This window comes from Daucus carota, chromosome 1 (assembly GCF_001625215.2).
Source record: "Daucus carota subsp. sativus chromosome 1, DH1 v3.0, whole genome shotgun sequence".
Taxonomy (NCBI): Eukaryota; Viridiplantae; Streptophyta; class Magnoliopsida; order Apiales; family Apiaceae; genus Daucus; species Daucus carota.
The window spans coordinates 15,480,851-15,501,022 of NC_030381.2; the positions used below are offsets into that span (position 1 = coordinate 15,480,851).

General features: G+C 33.1%; 1 protein-coding gene across 1 annotated transcript; it reads right to left on the reverse strand.

The window, feature by feature from the left end:
* Positions 1–6,324: 6,324 nt before the first annotated feature.
* LOC108203454 (uncharacterized) lies at positions 6,325–8,490 on the reverse strand. The gene has a single exon (XM_064092655.1). The coding sequence runs from the start codon at positions 8,488–8,490 to the stop codon at positions 6,325–6,327; it is 2,166 nt and encodes a 721-aa protein (XP_063948725.1).
* Positions 8,491–20,172: the final 11,682 nt, after the last annotated feature.

Consider the following 20,172-nt stretch of genomic DNA (forward strand, 5'->3'; position numbering starts at 1 on the left):
ACTTGTAGTTTCATTCTTAACTCGTTTGAGCTTGAAATCAACTTTTAGCTTTATTATTGACTAGATTGAAGTTAGAAACAACTTGTAGCTTCATTCCAGACTCGTTTGAAACTAAAAATTACTTTTAGCTTCATTTTCGGTTGTTTGAAATTGGAATCAACTTGTAGTTTCATTCTTGACTCGTTTGTGCACGGAAACAATTTTTAGGTTCATTATCGACTAGATTGAAGTTGGAAACAACTTGTAGATTCATTCCAGACTCGTTTGAAGTTGAAAACAACTTATAGCTTCATTTTCGGTTGTTTGAAATTGGAATTAACTTGTAGTTTCATTTTTGAGTCGTTTGAGGTTGAAAACAACTTGTAGCTTTATGATTGACTAGATTGAAGTTGGAAACAACTTGTAGCTTCATTCCAGACTCGTTTGAAGTTGAAAACAACTTATAGCTTCATTTTCGGTTGTTTGAAATTGGAATGAAGTTGTAGTTTCAATCTTGACTCGTTTGAGCTTGAAAACAACTTGTAGCTTTATTATTGACTAGATTGAAGTTAGAAACAACTTGTAGCTTCATTCCAGACTCGTTTGAAACTGAAAATTACTTGTAGCTTCATTTTCGATTGTTTTAAATTGGAATTAACTTGTAGTTTCATTTTTGACTCGTTTGAGGTTGAAAACAACTTGTAGCTTTATGATTGACTAGATTGAAGTTGGAAACAACTTGTAGCTTCATTCCAGACTCGTTTGAAGTTGAAAACAACTTATAGCTTCATTTTCGGTTGTTTGAAATTGGAATCAACTTGTAGTTTCATTCTTGACTCGTTTGAGCTTGAAATAAACTTGTAGCTTTATTATTGACTAGATTGAAGTTGGAAACAACTTGTAGCTTCATTTCAGACTCGTTTGAAGTTGAAAACAACTTGTAGTTTCATTTTTGGTTGTTTGAAATTGGAATCAACTTGTAGTTTCATTCTTGACTCGTTTGAGCTTGAAAACAACTTGTAGCTTTATTATTGACTAGATTGAAGTTGGAAACAACTTGTAGCTTCATTCCAGACTCGTTTGAAACTGAATATTACTTGTAGCTTCATTTTCGGTTGTTTGAAATTAGAATCAACTTGTAGTTTCATTCTTGACTCGTTTGTGCACAGAAACAATTTTTAGCTTCATTATTGACTAGACTGAAGTTGTAAACAACTTGTAGCTTCATTTTTGGTTGTTTGAAAATCGAATCAACTTGTCCTTTCATTCTTGACTCGTTTGAGCCCGAAAACAACTTGTAGCTTCATTATTGACTAGATTGAAGTTGGAAACAAGTTGTAGTTTAATTCCAAACACGTTTGAAATTGAAAACAACTTGTAGCTTCATTTTTGGTTGTTTGAAATTGGAATCAAATTGTAGTATTATTTTTGATTCGTTTGAGCTTGTAAAGCACTTGGAGCTTCATTATTGACTAGATTGAAGTTGGAAACAACTTGCAGCTTAATTCCAGACTCATTTGAAATTGAAAACAACTTGTAGTTTCATTTTTGGTTGTTTGAAATTGGAATCAACTTGTAGTTTCATTGTTGACTCGTTTGAGCTTGAAATCAACTTTTAGCTTTATTATTGACTAGATTGAAGTTGGAAACAACCTGTAGCTTCATTCCAGACTCGTTTGAAACTAAAAATTACTTTTAGCTTCATTTTCGGTTGTTTGAAATTGGAATCAACTTGTAGTTTCATTCTTGACTCGTTTGTGCACGGAAACAATTTTTAGCTTCATTATTGACTAGACTAAAGTTGGAAACAACTTGTAGCTTCATTTTTGGTTGTTTGAAATTCGAATCAACTTGTCCTTTCATTCTTGACTCGTTTGAGCCCGAAAACAACTTGTAGCTTCATTATTGACTAGATTGAAGTTGGAAACAAGTTGTAGTTTAATTCCAAACACGTTTGAAATTGAAAACAACTTGTAGTTTCATTTTTGGTTGTTTGAAATTGGAATGAACTTGTAGTTTCATTCTTAACTCGTTTGAGCTTGAAATCAACTTTTAGCTTTATTATTGACTAGATTGAAGTTGGAAACAACTTGTAGCTTCATTCCAGACTCGTTTGAAACTAAAAATTACTTTTAGCTTCATTTTCGGTTGTTTGAATTTGGGATCAACTTGTAGTTTCATTCTTGACTCGTTTGTGCACGGAAACAATTTTTAGGTTCATTATCGACTAGATTGAAGTTGGAAACAACTTGTAGATTCATTCCAGACTCGTTTGAAGTTTAAAACAACTTGTAGCTTCATTTCTGGTTGTTTGAAATTGGAATCAAATTGTAGTATTATTTTTGATTCGTTTGAGCTTGTAAACCACTTGGAGCTTCATTATTGACTAGATTGAAGTTGGAAACAACTTGCAGCTTAATTCCAGACTCATTTGAAGTTGAAAACAACTTGTAGTTTCATTTTTGGTTGTTTGAAATTGGAATCAACTTGTAGTTTCATTCTTGACTCGTTTGAGCTTGAAATCAACTTGTAGCTTTATTATTGACTAGATTGAAGTTGGAAACAACTTGTAGCTTCATTCCAGACTCGTTTGAAGTTGAAAACAACTTGTAGTTTCATTTTTGGTTGTTTGAAATTGGAATCAACTTGTAGTTTCATTCTTGACTCGTTTGAGCTTGAAAACAACTTGTAGCTTTATTATTGACTAGATTGAAGTTTGAAACAACTTGTAGCTTCATTCCAGACTCGTTTGAAACTGAAAATTACTTGTAGCTTCATTTTCAGTTGTTTGAAATTGGAATCAACTTGTAGTTTCATTCTTGGCTCGTTTGAATTTGAAAACAACTTGTAGCTTTATTATTGACTAGATTGAAGATGGAAACAACTTGTAGCTTCATTCCAGACTCGTTTGAAACTGAAAATTACTTGTAGCTTCATTTTCGGTTGTTTTAAATTGGAATTAACTTGTAGTTTCATTTTTGAGTCGTTTGAGGTTGAAAACAACTTGTAGCTTTATGATTGACTAGATTGAAGTTGGAAACAACTTGTAGCTTCATTCCAGACTCGTTTGAAGTTGAAAACAACTTATAGCTTCATTTTCGGTTGTTTGAAATTGGAATTAACTTGTAGTTTCATTTTTGAGTCGTTTGAGGTTGAAAACAACTTGTAGCTTTATGATTGACTAGATTGAAGTTGGAAACAACTTGTAGCTTCATTCCAGACTCGTTTGAAGTTGAAAACAACTTATAGCTTCATTTTCGGTTGTTTGAAATTGGAATTAACTTGTAGCTTCAATCTTGACTCGTTTGAGCTTGAAAACAACTTGGAGCTTTATTATTGACTAGTTTGAAGTTGGAAACAACTTGTGGCTTCATTCCAGACTCGTTTCAAACTGAAAATTACTTGTAGCTTCATTTTCGGTTGTTTTAAATTGAAATTAACTTGTAGTTTCATTTTTGACTCGTTTGAGGTTGAAAACAACTTGTAGCTTTATGATTGACTAGATTGAAGTTGGAAACCACTTGTAGCTTCATTCCAGACTCGTTTGAAGTTGAAAACAACTTATAGCTTCATTTTCGGTTGTTTGAAATTGGAATCAACTTGTAGTTTCATTCTTGACTCGTTTGAGCTTGAAATCAACTTGTAGCTTTATTATTGACTAGATTGAAGTTGGAAACAACTTGTAGTTTCATTCCAGACTCGTTTGAAGTTGAAAACAACTTGTAGATCCATTTTTGGTTGTTTGAAATTGGAATCAACTTGTAGTTTCATTCTTGACTCGTTTGAGCTTGAAAACAACTTGTAGCTTTATTATTGACTAGATTGAAGTTGGAAACAACTTGTAGCTTCTTTCCAGACTTGTTTGAAACTGATTATTACTTGTAGCTTCATTTTCGGTTGTTTGAAATTGGAATCAACTTGTAGTTTCATTCTTGACTCGTTTGTGCACGGAAACAATTTTTAGCTTCATTATCGACTAGATTGAAGTTGGAAACAACTTGTAGCTTCATTTTTGGTTGTTTGAAATTCGAATCAACTTGCACTTTCATTCTTGACTCGTTTGAGTCCGAAAACAACATGTAGCTTCATTATTGACTAGATTGAAGTTGGAAACAAGTTGTTGTTTAATTCCAAACGCGTTTGAAATTGAAAACAACTTGTAGCTTCATTTTTGGTTGTTTGAAATTGGAATCAAATTGTAGTATTATTTTTGATTCATTTGAGCTTGTAGAGCACTTGGAGCTTCATTATTGACTAGATTGAAGTTGGAAACAACTTGCAGCTTAATTCCAGACTCATTTGAAATTGAAAACAACTTGTAGTTTCATTTTTGGTTGTTTGAAATTGGAATCAACTTGTAGTTTCATTCTTGACTTGTTTGAGCTTGAAATCAACTTTTAGCTTTATTATTGACTAGATTGAAGTTGGAAACAACTTGTAGCTTCATTCCAGACTCGTTTGAAACTAAAAATTACTTTTAGCTTCATTTTCGGTTGTTTGAAATTGGAATCAACTTGTAGTTTCATTCTTGACTCGTTTGTGCACGGAAACAATTTTTAGCTTCATTATTGACTAGATTGAAGTTGGAAACAACTTGTAGCTTCATTTTTGGTTGTTTGAAATTTGAATCAACTTGTACTTTCATTCTTGACTCGTTTGAGCCCGAAAACAACTTGTAGCTTCATTATTGACTAGATTGAAGTTGGAAACAAGTTGTAGTTTAATTCCAAAATCGTTTGAAATTGAAAACGACTTGTAGCTTCATTTTTGGTTGTTTGAAATTGCAATCAAATTGTAGTATTATTTTTGAATCGTTTGAGCTTGTAAACCACTTGGAGCTTCATTATTGACTAGATTGAAGTTGGAAACAACTTGCAGCTTAATTCCAGACTCATTTGAAGTTGAAAACAACTTGTAGGTTCATTTTTGGTTGTTTGAAATTGGAATCAACTTGTAGTTTCATTCTTGACTCGTTTGAGCTTGAAATCAACTTTTAGCTTTATTATTGACTAGATTGAAGTTGGAAACAACTTGTAGCTTCATTATAGACTCGTTTGAAGTTGAAAACAACTTGTAGTTTCATTTTTGGTTGTTTGAAATTGGAATCAACTTGTAGTTTCATTCTTGACTCGTTTGAGCTTGAAATCAACTTGTAGCTTTATTATTGACTAGATTGAAGTTGGAAACAACTTGTAGCTTCATTCCAGACTCGTTTGAAGTTGAAAACAACTTGTAGTTTTATTTTTGGTTGTTTGAAATTGGAATCAACTTGTAGTTTCATTCTTGACTCGTTTGAGCTTGAAAACAACTTGTAGCTTTATTATTGACTAGATTGAAGTTGGAAACAACTTGTAGCTTCTTTCCACACTCGTTTGAAACTGAAAATTACTTGTAGCTTCATTTTCGGTTGTTTGAAATTGGAATCAACTTGTAGTTTCATTCTTGACTCGTTTGTGCACGGAAACAATTTTTAGCTTCATTATTGACTAGATTGAAGTTGGAAACAACTTGTAGCTTCATTTTTGGTTGTTTGAAATTCGAATCAACTTGCACTTTCATTCTTGACTCGTTTGAGCCCGAAAACAACTTGTAGCTTCATTATTGACTAGATTGAAGTTGGAAACAAGTTGTAGTTTAATTCCAAACACGTTTGAAATTGAAAACAACTTGTAGCTTCATTTTTGGTTGTTTGAAATTGGAATTAAATTGTAGTATTATTTTTGATTCGTTTGAGCTTGTAAAGCACTTGGAGCTTCATTATTGACTAGATTGAAGTTGGAAAGAACTTGCAGCTTAATTCCAGACTCATTTGAAATTGAAAACAACTTGTAGTTTCATTTTTGGTTGTTTGAAATTGGAATCAACTTGTAGTTTCATTCTTGACTCGTTTGAGCTTGAAATCAACTTTTAGCTTTATTATTGACTAGATTGAAGTTGGAAACAACTTGTAGCTTCATTCCAGACTCGTTTGAAACTAAAAATTACTTTTAGCTTCATTTTCGGTTGTTTGAATTTGGAATCAACTTGTAGTTTCATTCTTGACTCGTTTGTGCACGGAAACAATTTTTAGCTTCATTATTGACTAGATTGAAGTTGGAAACAACTTGTAGCTTCATTTTTGGTTGTTTGAAATTTGAATCAACTTATACTTTCATTCTTGACTCGTTTGAGCCCGAAAACAACTTGTAGCTTCATTAATGACTAGATTGAAGTTAGAAACAAGTTGTAGTTTAATTCCAAACTCGTTTGAAATTGAAAACAACTTGTAGCTTCATTTTTGGTTGTTTGAAATTGGAATCAAATTGTAGTATTATTTTTGAATCGTTTGAGCTTGTAAACCACTTTTTATTGAATGAACAACTGACATAAAGGTTTAAAAGAATAATGTATTGCCTCTAGGGCACCTTTACTAACACCACCAAATTCAATTTCTGTACACAAGTGAATTGGCAAGTGAACCATTATATCAAAAAATGACGGTGGAAAAATCATTTCAAGTTGACAAAGTATCTCGATTATTTCTTCTTGCAATTTGTGAACATCATCTAATTCAATTACTTTGCCGTATATACGCCTAAAAAATGCACCCAACCTCCTCAGAGGTATTGCTACCTCTGGTTTTAGTGTTTTTACTACAGCAAATTCCAACAAATATTGGAGAATATAATGAGCGTCATGACTCTTGTAACCAGCAACTTTACGCTCCTGAACACAACGACTGATATGTGATGCAGATCCATGTGGGAATTTAGCATTCTTTAAAACCGAACAAAAGATCTCCTTTTCTTGTTTGGTCATATCAAAACAGGCTGCTCTAATTTCAAGAGTATCATTAAAATCAGACCTGTAAGGATGAAGAATCTTTCTAATTCCCATTTCTTGCAAATCGAGACGGCCATTAAGATGATCTTTTGTGTTTCCCCCAATATTTAACAAAGTCCCCAGAATTTTATCGCATATATTCTTCTCTATATGCATCACATCAAGATTATGTTTGACCATATGACTACTCCAATATGGCAGTTCGAAAAAAATGGATAATTTTTTCCAAGGGCAATCTGAAGAACAACCTTTCTGGTTCGTGTTTCCCTTACCAAAACAATTCTCGTAACGAGACACCAGGTTCTGAATCCCCATGCCTGTTAACAGTTCAGGCCTTTCTCCCATTTCCACTTCACCATTAAACCGCCTTTTATCAGACCTCCACTTGTGATCAAGACTTAGAAATTTTCTGTGATTCAAATATACAACCTTTTTACTATGCTTCAAATATGTTGATGAGGTATCATAGTGACACGAAGGACAGGCTAGATGACCTTTAGTGCTCCAACCCGATAAAACTCCATATCCGGGAAAATCACTTATGGTCCAAAGAAGGCTGGCTTGTAGCTTAAATGTACAGTCAGACCTTGTATCATATGTTTGTATTCCATCGACCCATAATTCTTTCAGTTCTGCAATTAAGGGTTGTAGATATATGTCGATATCATTACCAGGTTGGGTAGGGCCTGGGATTATGGTTGAAAGAATAAGGTTTTCTGGTTTCATGATTAACCAAGGCGGGAGGTTGTAATTAACTAGAACAACGGGCCAGGTGCTGTGAGAAATGCTCATTGTACGATATGGATTAAATCCATCAGCGGCTAAACCCAACCTAACATTTCTAAAATCTCCCGCAAAATTTGGATACTTGTTATCCATCGACTTCCAACCCTGACCATCAGCTGGATGCCTTAATATTCGTCCATCCTTCTTTCTTGCTAAAGCATGCCATGTCATTAGTTTAGACATTTCCGAGCTCAAGAACATTCTTTGCAACCTTTTCTTCAAAGGAAAATATCTCATCACTTTTAATGGGATTTTATGTCCCTTCACCACCTTATTGCTCTCAACACCATTTTTCTTATCTTCCACCTCTTTCCATCTTGAAGCTCCACATTTTTTGCAAACATCCAATTTCTCATTTTCAGCCCAAAATAGCATGCAATCATTTTTACATGCATGTATCTTTTCATAATTAAGGCCTAGATCTTTAATCATAGTCTTCGCACCTTTAAAAGTGGATGGTATGTTATTAGGAAAAACATCCTTAATCAACTTAAGTAAATCGCTAACTGCCGACTCAGTCATTCCATGAACACACTTCAATTGGTACAATCTAACTATGAAACTAAGTCGAGTAAATGTTGTACAATCAGGATACAAAGGCTGCCCACCCTCCTCGACAAGCCGATAAAATTTCTTGGCTTCATCGTCCATACCCTTTCTGCCTCCATGTTCAGTACCAATATTATTCTCATATACATGTTTTATCATCTCCTCAAACTCATTTCCTAAACCTAAACCATTTTCAATATCCATCCCATCGTCAATGTCATTTTTCTTTTGGGTTGACACTTCATAAATCCACTGAATGGACTGTGGACACAGACCATTACATATGAGGTGCTCATGGATACCATTTTCACTATTCCAATAACGACTAGCACATTTTTTACAAGGATATTTCATTTCTTTTCCCAACCCAAATTCGGCAAAAGCATTTCTAATAAACTCTTTGACCCCCTTCCTATACTGTTCACTATACTTTGGAAATGTGACCCATCTTTCTCCTTAAAAATCCATTTTCTACATGATGAAACATATAATATTAAAGCTTTAAATACCACACCACCCCCACCACCAAAACAGGGCTTGAACACCACATCATCAAGAAAATAGAGACAAAACACAATATATTATATCACATCCACTATAATAATCTAGCAGGAGCATCAATTTTCTTTAAATCAGCCTTATTAATACATCCACATAACCCAGCAAATAAACATAACCCATAACCCATAACCCAGCAAAGCAAATACACATAACCCAACAAATATAAACATAACAAAGCAATTAACAAAAAAAACAGAATCCAACAAACACATAAACATATAACCCAACAGAGCAAATGTGCATATAACCCTAACAGAGCAAATATATCAAATACATATAGCCGAATTGAGCAAATTTACCTCAATTGAGCAAATGGCCAGCTCTGAGAACCCACAACCTTCAAGCTCACTGGAGTCTTCAAGCTTAATCTGCACAAACTAACAGATGTGCATGTGAGAAGTGAACCCTAATTAGAAAGATGAACCCTAATTAACAGATGTTTGAGAGAGTACAGAGAGATGAGAGAAACAAGAGAGATGAGAGACTCGAGAGAGATGAAAGATGAGTTACCTGAGAGTGTGAGAGAGTCGACTAAAAAGATGAAGTGAAAGAAATGAGCGAGTTGTGGTGTTAGAATGATTTTGGTACTAAAAAGCACCCGCCCAATGAAAAATCAAAACCCCCGCTTAAACTAAAATTCGGTCAAGTTGACCAAAGTGTACACTCTCTTGCAACACTTTTCGAAAAGTATTGCAATTGCCAATGATTTTGTAATTTCATCAAAAAATGTTATGATCGGTGTAACATTTTTCTGTCTGTTGCAACGCATTATAAATTGTTACAGTAGAGTTGAAAATTTTTAGTCTATAGCAACACTTTATGCAACATTAATCATTTGGGGCTTGCAATAGGCCAAATATGGCGTAGTGGTACTTAATAGCTTGGAGTTAGTCTCCGTGGAATGAATTAATATTGTGACGCCCCCAGATCCGCATCCCGCAGATCTGGTCCGTCACTAAACATCTGGCTCAAAACAACACTTGCAATACATTTTAATATTATACAAACCAACTCTTGCCCCAAAAGTCCAGGGTCGATCGTCTTACAACATTACTACCGAGTCTAACTTTATTACATAAAAGAAGTCTGATTTCAAACCATTATAATAACTATAACTCGTACTACCAAGCGGCGTAGTCTAGCAGTCTCAGCTTGGGTGATGCGCCTTTTCCCTGCCTTTGCCAAAAACCCATTTCCGGGCGGTTTTCTTGAGTTGTGTCATACTCACTATTTACAGCTTAAAAAGGAATAAAATAGATGCAAGAAGGAGCAATCAAATTGCTCAGCAAGTCCACATAGAACAAAATAACAATCACCAGAATATGCACGTAAGGCATAAAAAACAAATCAAGTCAAAGCAACAAAGCAGCCACCGTCAAATGACAACACAAGTTAAGTAAAGAAAACGCTGGTCTTCCACCTCTCGGTAACACTACATGGCTCGATCTGCACCATTTCATGAATACCGTTCTCCTGTCTGATCTTTGCAGTTTGATCGTAACCGCCCAAGACACACCTACCACTCTCATTTGCTAGCATAAGGGTTAACATTTGTAACCCTAAACTATCTGCCTTACCAGATAGTAAATTCTCAACTCCACCACGAATTTAATAAATTCGTGTTGACCAGCTTGAACAGATTCCTCCGAATACAAGGAAATTCTCCCAAACAAACACTTCTTAATCATCACTATTCATCTCTACCAAAGAAGTGCGAACAATGCACCCTTTCAATGAAGATTACCCGAAGGTAGAAGTGAAGGATTATTAAAAGAACTAGATTCCAAAGAATAAGATGATCTCCAAAAAGGGAGTAAGTTAATTGTGGTGAGATCATCGCTGCATGTATTCACTTCAAGTTTCGAAGATTCAAAATATTATCGTTATTAGGATCAGCTCATTCCCGTACAATGGGAATGCTCGAATTATAGAAAGTAATATATGAACAATATCTTTAAAGCTTTCAAAATGAAACGGAGATATTTTCTCGATTCACATTGGTACGAAATGTAATATCTTCACAATCAACACTTTTCACACAATTATCAAATAGGTACGAAAAACTTCACGTCAAGAGAGGAATAGTGAACTTGCCTGACGTCCTTAGCTTGAATTATTTCCCAAATTTCATACTCATAATTCGGCTCCGGCTTGCCAGGTAGAAAATATTCTACGCCACAGAATAATTTTCATCTCAAACTAATGATCTCGAAGGATCCATTGAAATATAATTATTTAACAATATTTATTTCATCCGCTCTTTCTTTTTGTTTCTAGTGATTTACATAAATAATCCTTAAATCCGCGAATTATAGATTTCAATAGGTTAAATAACTCTTTTTTCTTTTATAACTCTAAATATTTCGCTCGTTATCCGTCATAATTGATTCTCATTTTAATAATATAAGTTTTGTTCTCAACAAGTAACCAAGTAAATGTTTCATTATTCTTATAGTGTTCACTTCTCAATGTCTCACCTTCTCTGATTTAATCATTTATTAGATTAGCCATTATTAATTACCAACTTAACTCTTGAATTTGTCTTTATGTCTCCAGTAATTAGTCTCTTTAATCACTATGTAACAAATTTCATTAGTCTTTGATATGATCCGAATTTAATTATCAAAATTTTAATTCCACACTTGAGTAACTATTCCTTAAACGTCTCATGTTTCTTATTTTGTATATATTATCCTCCTTATCGGGTAGTCACCTATATTCATTATTCAATTAATATCATAAAATCAAAATAGTTATATTGCTCCCAAGTTCCGAATATCACCAGTATTTCACTTCATTTATTTATCAACTAACTTAATTCTGTTAATCCACAATTTGTTATTCTTCCAATAAAATTAAATACTTCCTCCTTGAATATAAATCTTATTTATACTAAAGTCTATTTTCATTTTCTATTTTAGTTACCCAATTATTTCATTTCTTTATTTAAATTTAATCAATCTACCCTCCTTCCATCACTTCCCCTTGCGTTTTCTTTGTTTCCCCGAACCCAATTCCTACAAATTCCAAACCCCAAATCAAAAGCCCCAATAGTTTAATTAATAACCCTATTTATTTATTTATTTTTTGAAAGAAAGTACCAGCAACTCAAGTGTACTGTCCATATCCCTCTTTGCGGTACTGACTACCATTAATAAAACAACTAGACCTACATGCTTGAAACTTGACATAATATATAAGTTTTAATTGGAAAGTAAAAAAATGGAGTTATAGAAATAATTACTAACCTTGCAATAAATATTTAAACTTCACAAATACGCGACTTGACTATCTCTTCATTGTTTGAAACCGTAGAAATCTCAATACATGTACATGGGATTGGATGTTTGTGCCGGACACCAGAGGAGAAAGACTGATCAAATACCATCTTGACAATAACTGTACTCTTGACTATTGAAAAGTGTGGTCCATAAAATATTCTTCATCTTTTATCGCAGAAAAAAGAAACGAAACTTTTGTTGAACGTGGAGATTTCGAGGAGGGCTTTGGAATAGTTGGAGAAAGAATGACAGTGCTAGTTAAAGAAGCTGACACGTTAGACCAGAGTAACCGCTATGCTAAAATGGGGTGATTGCGGAAAATGGGGTGAGAGCTTTTTTGTTCTAGACATAAAAAAGAGAATAATGTGGTTTGTGTAAATCCCACATGTTCAATGTTGAGGGTAATGGGCTCATGGCCTAGTGTTCGAGGGGGTCGACCTGCATATGTGCATGAGCATTTCCTTTTATATATCTCCATGATCTATTTGGTACTTGATCCGGAAATTATCGTTACTAGTATTTTTGCCCGTTTCGCATGGTGAGTTGTAAAATTTTTTCAAAGTTAAAAATAAATAATGTTCATTATATTGTTTAATGTTATTAGTGAAATTTTTTTGTAAGAAGGTTTTTCCATTTTAAATTTCTTGATTGTAAAACTATTTTTCTACATTATATGGGTTGTGCCTTCATAATGTACCACCACTAATACTTCTTCACTATTTTTCGAAAATCCTTTTATAAAATTTATATTAAAAAACATTGTTATAAAAATATGCATAAATAGAAGTCGTAATATATCTGAAATAAAAGAATTTTTAAAAATGAATTTTTTTGATATAAAACAGAAAAGAACATAAATTATTAGTGTTCGGCCCACTAACTTAAAACAGAGCTCATTTCAGCCCATTTTTTTAAAGCTCGTATGAATTTTACTATGGGCTTCTGGTTTACAGTTGGGCTTGTTATTTCTTAAAAGGATAGAAGACAGAATGATCGTTATTTCCAAAATTCGCACAATTAGTATATGGCGGAGAACTATCTAGGGTTACATCGCAAAATCGGAGGCTATAGGCCATCTTCACACTCATCTTCAGTTCAGTCGAACAATCAACTTTTTCAAAAGTGCCATGAGGTCAGTAGTTCAGTATATTTCCGCATCAATACTACATTGTGCTCTCTTTGATTTCGTCTGTAAATATCTTGTATTCTTTTCATTTCTCCAGATCTATGGAATTTACTGGTCTTGTTGCTGATAAGTTCTGCATTCTCCTAACTTACGAAGATACTTTGTCTAATGAACTAGTAATACCTGAATAAACTCATGCAGTGTTGTATTAAGATGATATGTGATTTTCATCAACCAGTTTTTTCGTATTCTAAATTTGTCGTTTTAATTTGTTACAGAAGGTTCCTAGGCAATTCTGCTCTAAATACAGTGATTCATTACACGATGAGATGGAATTGAAATTACGTAATGGATATATCCAACATGTTGAATTGGATTTTGTCAATTGCCATATGAAGGGTGTTTTATGTTTTTTCAAGATTTTTGAGTTGAAAGGTGGGGATTTGATTATGTTTGAGTATTTTGGACATTGTAAGTTCAACGTATACATAATTGGTACGGATTGTTCGGAGATTCGATACCCTGATATAGTAAACTATTTACCTGGAATTGGTGAGTATAGCATTCCCTTTAAATTTATTTTTCTATTGTTTATAGAGGAATTTGTTTACATCGTAAATTTGAACTCTGTGTGTAAGCTGCAGTTACCTTGGGCGATGATGGTTGGAGGTTTGTCACTGCTTGTGCTGGAGTTGATGCAATTATAGATGAAATAGTAAGTGATGTACATTTATGATTAATTATTGAACTCGATTCCTTATTAATATTATGTAACTATTTGAATTTGTAGGAACCTCCTCCTGGTTTTATTGAGCGTTGTGGTTTTGCTTTGCCAGAACGTATCATATTTGTTCTGAGCAATGGGAAAAGTTTTGTTGGTAGATGTAATTCTGAGACATCTCGGTTGAGTGGTCTAAGTTCGATGTTTAAGACATTAGTAATAGAGTTTTTGGATGCTATACGTAACCTTTTATTTACTGCATTAGATTCAGACGATAATGAAATTGTCTTCCCTGGGACACCACTTTCTATTGGTAAAAATAGTCATTAATTTGGTAATTTGTATTTTGTAATTACATTTATTTTCAGTGGATTTTTGTACTGAACTAATCTGACATTCACCCCCCCTTAAATTCTTCTTTGCAGACGCAGATGCTTATTCTGGCAGTTGTTGTTGGAGGCTTCTTATCCGCAGAAGGGAAGACAAAAACGGTTCCAACATTGTTGATGGGTGGCAAAAACTCTGTGATGATCTTGGGTTGAATATTGGAAAAATTTGTGTTTTCCAGTGCCCGATAAATTCTTACGACCAATTTAGGATCGTGTGTGGAGGAATGATGATGAATACTAATCTGTGATATTTGTGTTTGGATTTTCATTACTATGATGTATTCAGATTCCTAGTATTTGAAGTACAACTTTTTTAAGTTGTTGTTTGTGTTGTGTTGTAGTTTAAATTATGAATTATTTGAAGTTAGGATGTTATTTTTAGACTGAGATAATTTTTGGAGTTTAATTTTTTCTTCTGTTGACTGTTTGTTTTGAATACAGCTGAATTCTACCTCAGGCATTCCCATATTCGAAACATAAAAAACCATAAATGTGTCGGAACAACACCTCAAAGTATCATTAATCTATTAGGGTCAACTATTTTGGAAGGAGATTGTTCGAAATAGCTCTTTAAAGCAAAAATAATCTTAGTCTTTAAGTCAATGGATGGTATTTTCAAGACGACATTGTGTGTCCTTTTTTTGTATAACGGTTTCATAAATATTTTGAATTTATTTCTAATTTTAGTACGCAAATTTTGGATTCAATCATTTCGAAACAGTAAATAACTAATTTATTAATATATCTAACGTTAATCGCTTTTTTTTCAAATTAATAATTTTCTATTTTTTTTGTTAAGCCCAAAAGAAAAAAATTAGAAGTAAACCAAGTCGTAATATGTGTTCTGCTTCCCACCTAATTAAAGCTGGGTATAATTTAATTAGCAGTTAATACATTTTGTAGAGGTGTTATACATAGCTTCATTCCAAAACTCTTACACTTTATTCTCAAATATTTAGGGTTTCCAGAAACGTTCTTTAGCCACCGGAGGTATGAGCTGTGGGCTTACTTTTTCCTGTCGTTAGTCTGATGTGTTGCATGTACCTGATGTTTTATTTTGTTTTTTTATTTTGTGTAGCTATGGAATCATCAGGGTTGATTGAACCAAAGTTTATCAGATTCCTCACAAATGCTGAAATTAATTCGGATGAACTGGTTAGTGATAGTTAGTAATGGTTTTCTTGCTATTTTTTTGAATTAGTTTTTTATTTTTCATACATCTTTGTTACAGAAATTGCCGAAAGATATTGTGAAGAAGTATTGTGATCGCTTGAAAACATGTTTCTTCTTGAAGTTCCGCAATGGTTATGAAATTCCCGAACAGTTGAATGAAGAGAAAAGGAGTATTGTTGATTTTTCTGCTTTGTATGATGATTTTACTTTAGAAGGAGGGGAAATGTTGGTTTTTATTTTAACGGATCTAATGATTTCAATGTTTACGTAATTGGGAGTGACATGATAGAGATTCAGTACCCCAATATTGTGAATTCTATGCAGAGGAAGCGCCCTAGAGTCGGTAATATGCATTTCCTTGCTTATTGAGAGTATTCTCTATTGCATTTCCTTCGTTATTGAATAGAGCTTACATTTTATATTATAATTTGTCTTCATGTTAGTTTCCATGCGTAGCGGTGGTTTCAAGTTTGTGACTTTTGTGAAGGAGGACAATCCGCTGTCAGATGACTTTGTAAGTGCATGTAAACTAAAATTAGTTGAATTCAAGTAAAAAGTTCTTACTGTCAGTTCGTCCATGCATTAAATTATTTTGTTTGAGGTTATTACTATGTATTAAAGTATTTTCACATGTAGGAGGCTCCTGCTTCTTTTAAAAGGGCAATTCCACTTGTTCCTGGTTATCAGAATTTTTTGTTCAGTAATGGAAAGAAGATAGAAGGAGGTTATAATCGTGAATCTGGAAAGTTTTATAGTCTTAGGAAGTTCTGCCAGATCTTAGGTATTGAAGATTTCAGCGGGTTCAACCTTATTCTGTCAAGCTATGATGAAATTGGCATGAATACCATCTCTGTTTTTTACGATCATTTTGTTGAGGTTTTGTTTCCTTGAACACCTCTGTCACCTGGTACATTAATTCTGTCTTCTGAATTAAATTTGTTTGGTAATTTATAATTGTAAATACATTCCACAATTTTCTTATTTTTTGTTGATTAGGTTGCAACTCACACAACCCAACTGTACATGGTCGTATTGAGATAAACGTCCATCCTTTTCACATGTATAAATATTCATACGGGGTGGTGAGGAAATCAGTTTCTTACCTATTCTACTAAAAGCTTTATGTTGTACATTGATTATTCAGTACTTTCTGTTCTAATCTGGAAGAAGCGAGATTACATAAATGCTTATGCAGGTGACAGAGCTTGGAAACTTCAAGTGAGAACTCGAAGAAACCAATTTGTACGTTGTGGAATTTTGGATGGTTGGATAAAGTTCAGAGAAGATCTTGGCTTGGCTGTTGGAGATGTAGTAGTTCTAAAATGCACAAATGACTCCCTTCATCATTTCTCTGTGAAGGTCATAAAAAATGCAGATGCCTAATCGAATCTTCTATTCTAGACTTTGTTTGTGAAGCAGTTATTTTGTTTGGACAAATTTTGGTGAATATTTTTATTTGCTGTTTGAATGTTTCGGCAGCAATGGTTTTATCTGCTTATGAAATGTGTTTATGGTTTTTGTGAATCTAATATTTTCTCTGTGTGAAGTACAAAGAATCTGGTATGGATTTCATTCCATAGAATGCTCTCATTTCACATGTTATGAGAATCTTGTATGGCTTGTCCGTTAGAGATCTAGCAGTTCAAATTGATGCATATTGAAGATGTCATGAAAGTTGCAATTAAAATTCAGTTGTGTACTTTAAATTATTCTTGGTATTGAAGTTGTTCTTTTTAGTGTACAACACTTTATTGTTTTCTTGATTTGGTTATTTTTATGATATGGCAGTTGGTAGTGTTATGAAGTCATATTATTTTGTTTTTCTTGGATAAATTGCTAATTATGGTATATTTTCCTTTGTATGTATAAATTTTAAGAAATTTGAAGCTTTAACAGTTCCAATGTTTGCTTATCAATGGTATGTTTTTCTATTTAATTTTTGAGAGCCTCTACTTCAGTTTAAAAAATATCTTTGCATCAAAATTAAAACTTACCGAATCTATTAAAAAAATCAATCTAAATTTTAAATCATAGAGTGAAATAGTTTATAGAAATAAATGAGAAAATTGTACAATCGGTTGGATTTTTGGCGACTATAACTAATCTAAAATCGTGTATAAATTTTGTTAGTTTAAGAAATTAACATAGTATTATTTTATAAAATTTAAAATTTTTTTACGTACATTTTAGTTCAATGAGTGGGAGAAAAGTGGTATATTCTGATATTTATACTCTGTTCTAAAAGTCGCTGATTAATCACGATTAATCACCGATTAATCTCTGTTTCGTAACTCGCCGAACTGATTAAATCTCCGATTAATCACCGATCTATCCGATTAATCTCCGATCAATTCAATTAATCTCCGATTAATCCTTGTTCCATGACTTCACCGATTAAGTCTGATTTCCGCTTTTTACAACACTGTATTTATATTTGTTTAAATTTTTTAAATTTAAATTATTTTTTAAAAAAACGTGTATCTTATAAAGTTTTTTGCCTCATAATGGCCTGAATTTTAATATTTAATCATAATTTACATTACCAACAAAAATTTCGAAAAAGATACATAATTTTTTAATAATAATTTTTATGAAATTGAAGAGTCAATAGCTTGTAACCGTCTAGGCAGGGTATGTGTTAAATGCTTTTTCCGAATACACAACACCTAGTCTAATGTACTCTTACCATTACCTTTTTAACTTCCCAATACCTCTACCTTGGGTTTCGCTCTATTGTTTCAAGTTTGTTTTTCAACCCGTTCCAGCAAAGTTCTGTTACATGCATGAAAATAATCTTACCGGAAACTGGATTCTTTCGATTAGGAACGGGTATAAGATTCCTGTTGCTTTCGACGCAGAAAATAGGAAGTTGGTTGGTGTGGGTGAAATTTTTTCCGATTTTGGGCTCGTCGGCGGTGAGGTTTTGCTATTTGAATCTGTTGATTTTCAAGTTTTTCAAGGTCTATGTTGTAGGTGAAGATTGTAATGAGATTCAGTATCCGGCCATTGTGCACAGTTCCCATGATACATCCCCGGTTGCTGGTAATAAATTTTTATTTGTTGCATGTTGTTTTTTCATTTTATGAAATCTTATTTAGGGTGCTGTATATTTTGTGTTTTAAGTTTCGAGCAATGATGGTGGGTGGAAGTTTGTCCAATTTATTAGTGTTGCTCATCCAACAATGGACAAAGTGGTGAGTAAATTTTAAGTTGTAAATTTCAAAATCTTAGGAATTCACTGATATAGGTAGTAATGTAGAATGATAATTTTTTGTAAGCACCGCCTAGATCGTTCATGCACATGTTTGGTTCAGATATTCCTGAGTGGTTTACCTACAATCTGAAAAATCATGCTATATATGGCGGTCATTATGAATTCTTTGAACGTAAACTATCTGGACTGAGAACGGTGTGTGAAGGATTGAGACTGGTTAATTTTGATGTGCTTGAATTACTGGTTTTCACTTATGATGGGGGGCGTCGTTTCAAGTTAAGTTTGTTTGATGGATGTAACGTGAAAATCAATTTAGATGTCAATGTCATACTACCTAGTAAGAGTCGTGAATTTTGGTTGAGTCATCCAACTTTGAGTATAAATTTTAATCTTGTTATTTGAATTGCAGGTTTTCTACGTTTCAGATGTCGATATCCATTGCACTTCAAACTCCATGTCACTCCATCTCACATGTTACTGTACTGCCATGGTGTGGTAAGAATTATATTGTTATTGTATTTGTTTGAACTGATTATTTACAACTTGCAAGAAGGTGTTTCGACTAAATTTAAAATTATATAGAGTGTTCCAGTTGAGTTCAACCGTGTAACTGCCCTTTGGAAGAAAAATGACACAATCCATGTGTTCAAAGGTGGCCTTAAATGGGAGTTTAATAAGAAAACATCGTACAGGCAACTGAACATCCATCCATGGAGGTTGGATTAAGTTTCGCCAAAACTTGAAGATTAATGTTGGTGATCAATGTTATTTCAGGTGGATTGATGAATCTTTTCATCATTTTCGTGTTGAAATAGTCAAGGCAGCTGTCCTTCCAAACTAAAATTGTTGCTTAAGTAATTTGGTTGATTGTTGGATTTTCTCTGGCTAATGTTTTTTTAAGTTGTTTTGATGTTTGTTGATGACATCTGTAATATTGTTGTTGGAACTGAATTGCTGCTTATTTCAGTTTTCTGAATGCCTAAACTATCAATCTGGTTTCTGTGATGAAGTACTATCATTGCAACTTATTACTATCACTATTATATGTGGCTATTAAAAAATTTTCCTTTTGCATTGTAATGGAGGTGGCGCGCAGTAGGAGATCTAAGTAGTCTACTGTATTCTGTGATAATAGCCTCTTGTTCATGTTTAGAATCTCTAGATGTCCACTCTGTTGATATTTCGTCTGTACCATTGATAGAAATTTTTTCATTAAAAAAGGTATTTAAGGTAATGAATGATGTAGTAATTTTAGGAAAAATCTTAGTCTACATGATAAAAATCTTTTTCCAGCAGATGTGTTTTCAATATCTTATAGCTTGTCCAACATCATTCATTATTAGCTTACTTTTTAAATAAATAGTATCTCCGATAATTATTTTATTTTAAATGGTCAAATTTATCATACGGTAAAATCTTGTCATATTTTAGATAGTTGGAAATTAAACAATATTATTTTATTGTAGACTTAATTTTTAATAATATAAATCGTAACTATTTTTAAAATTTAGATAAATATACTTAGAGTTTGATCAATTTGAATGTTCAAAAGTGGATAACTAAAATTGAAC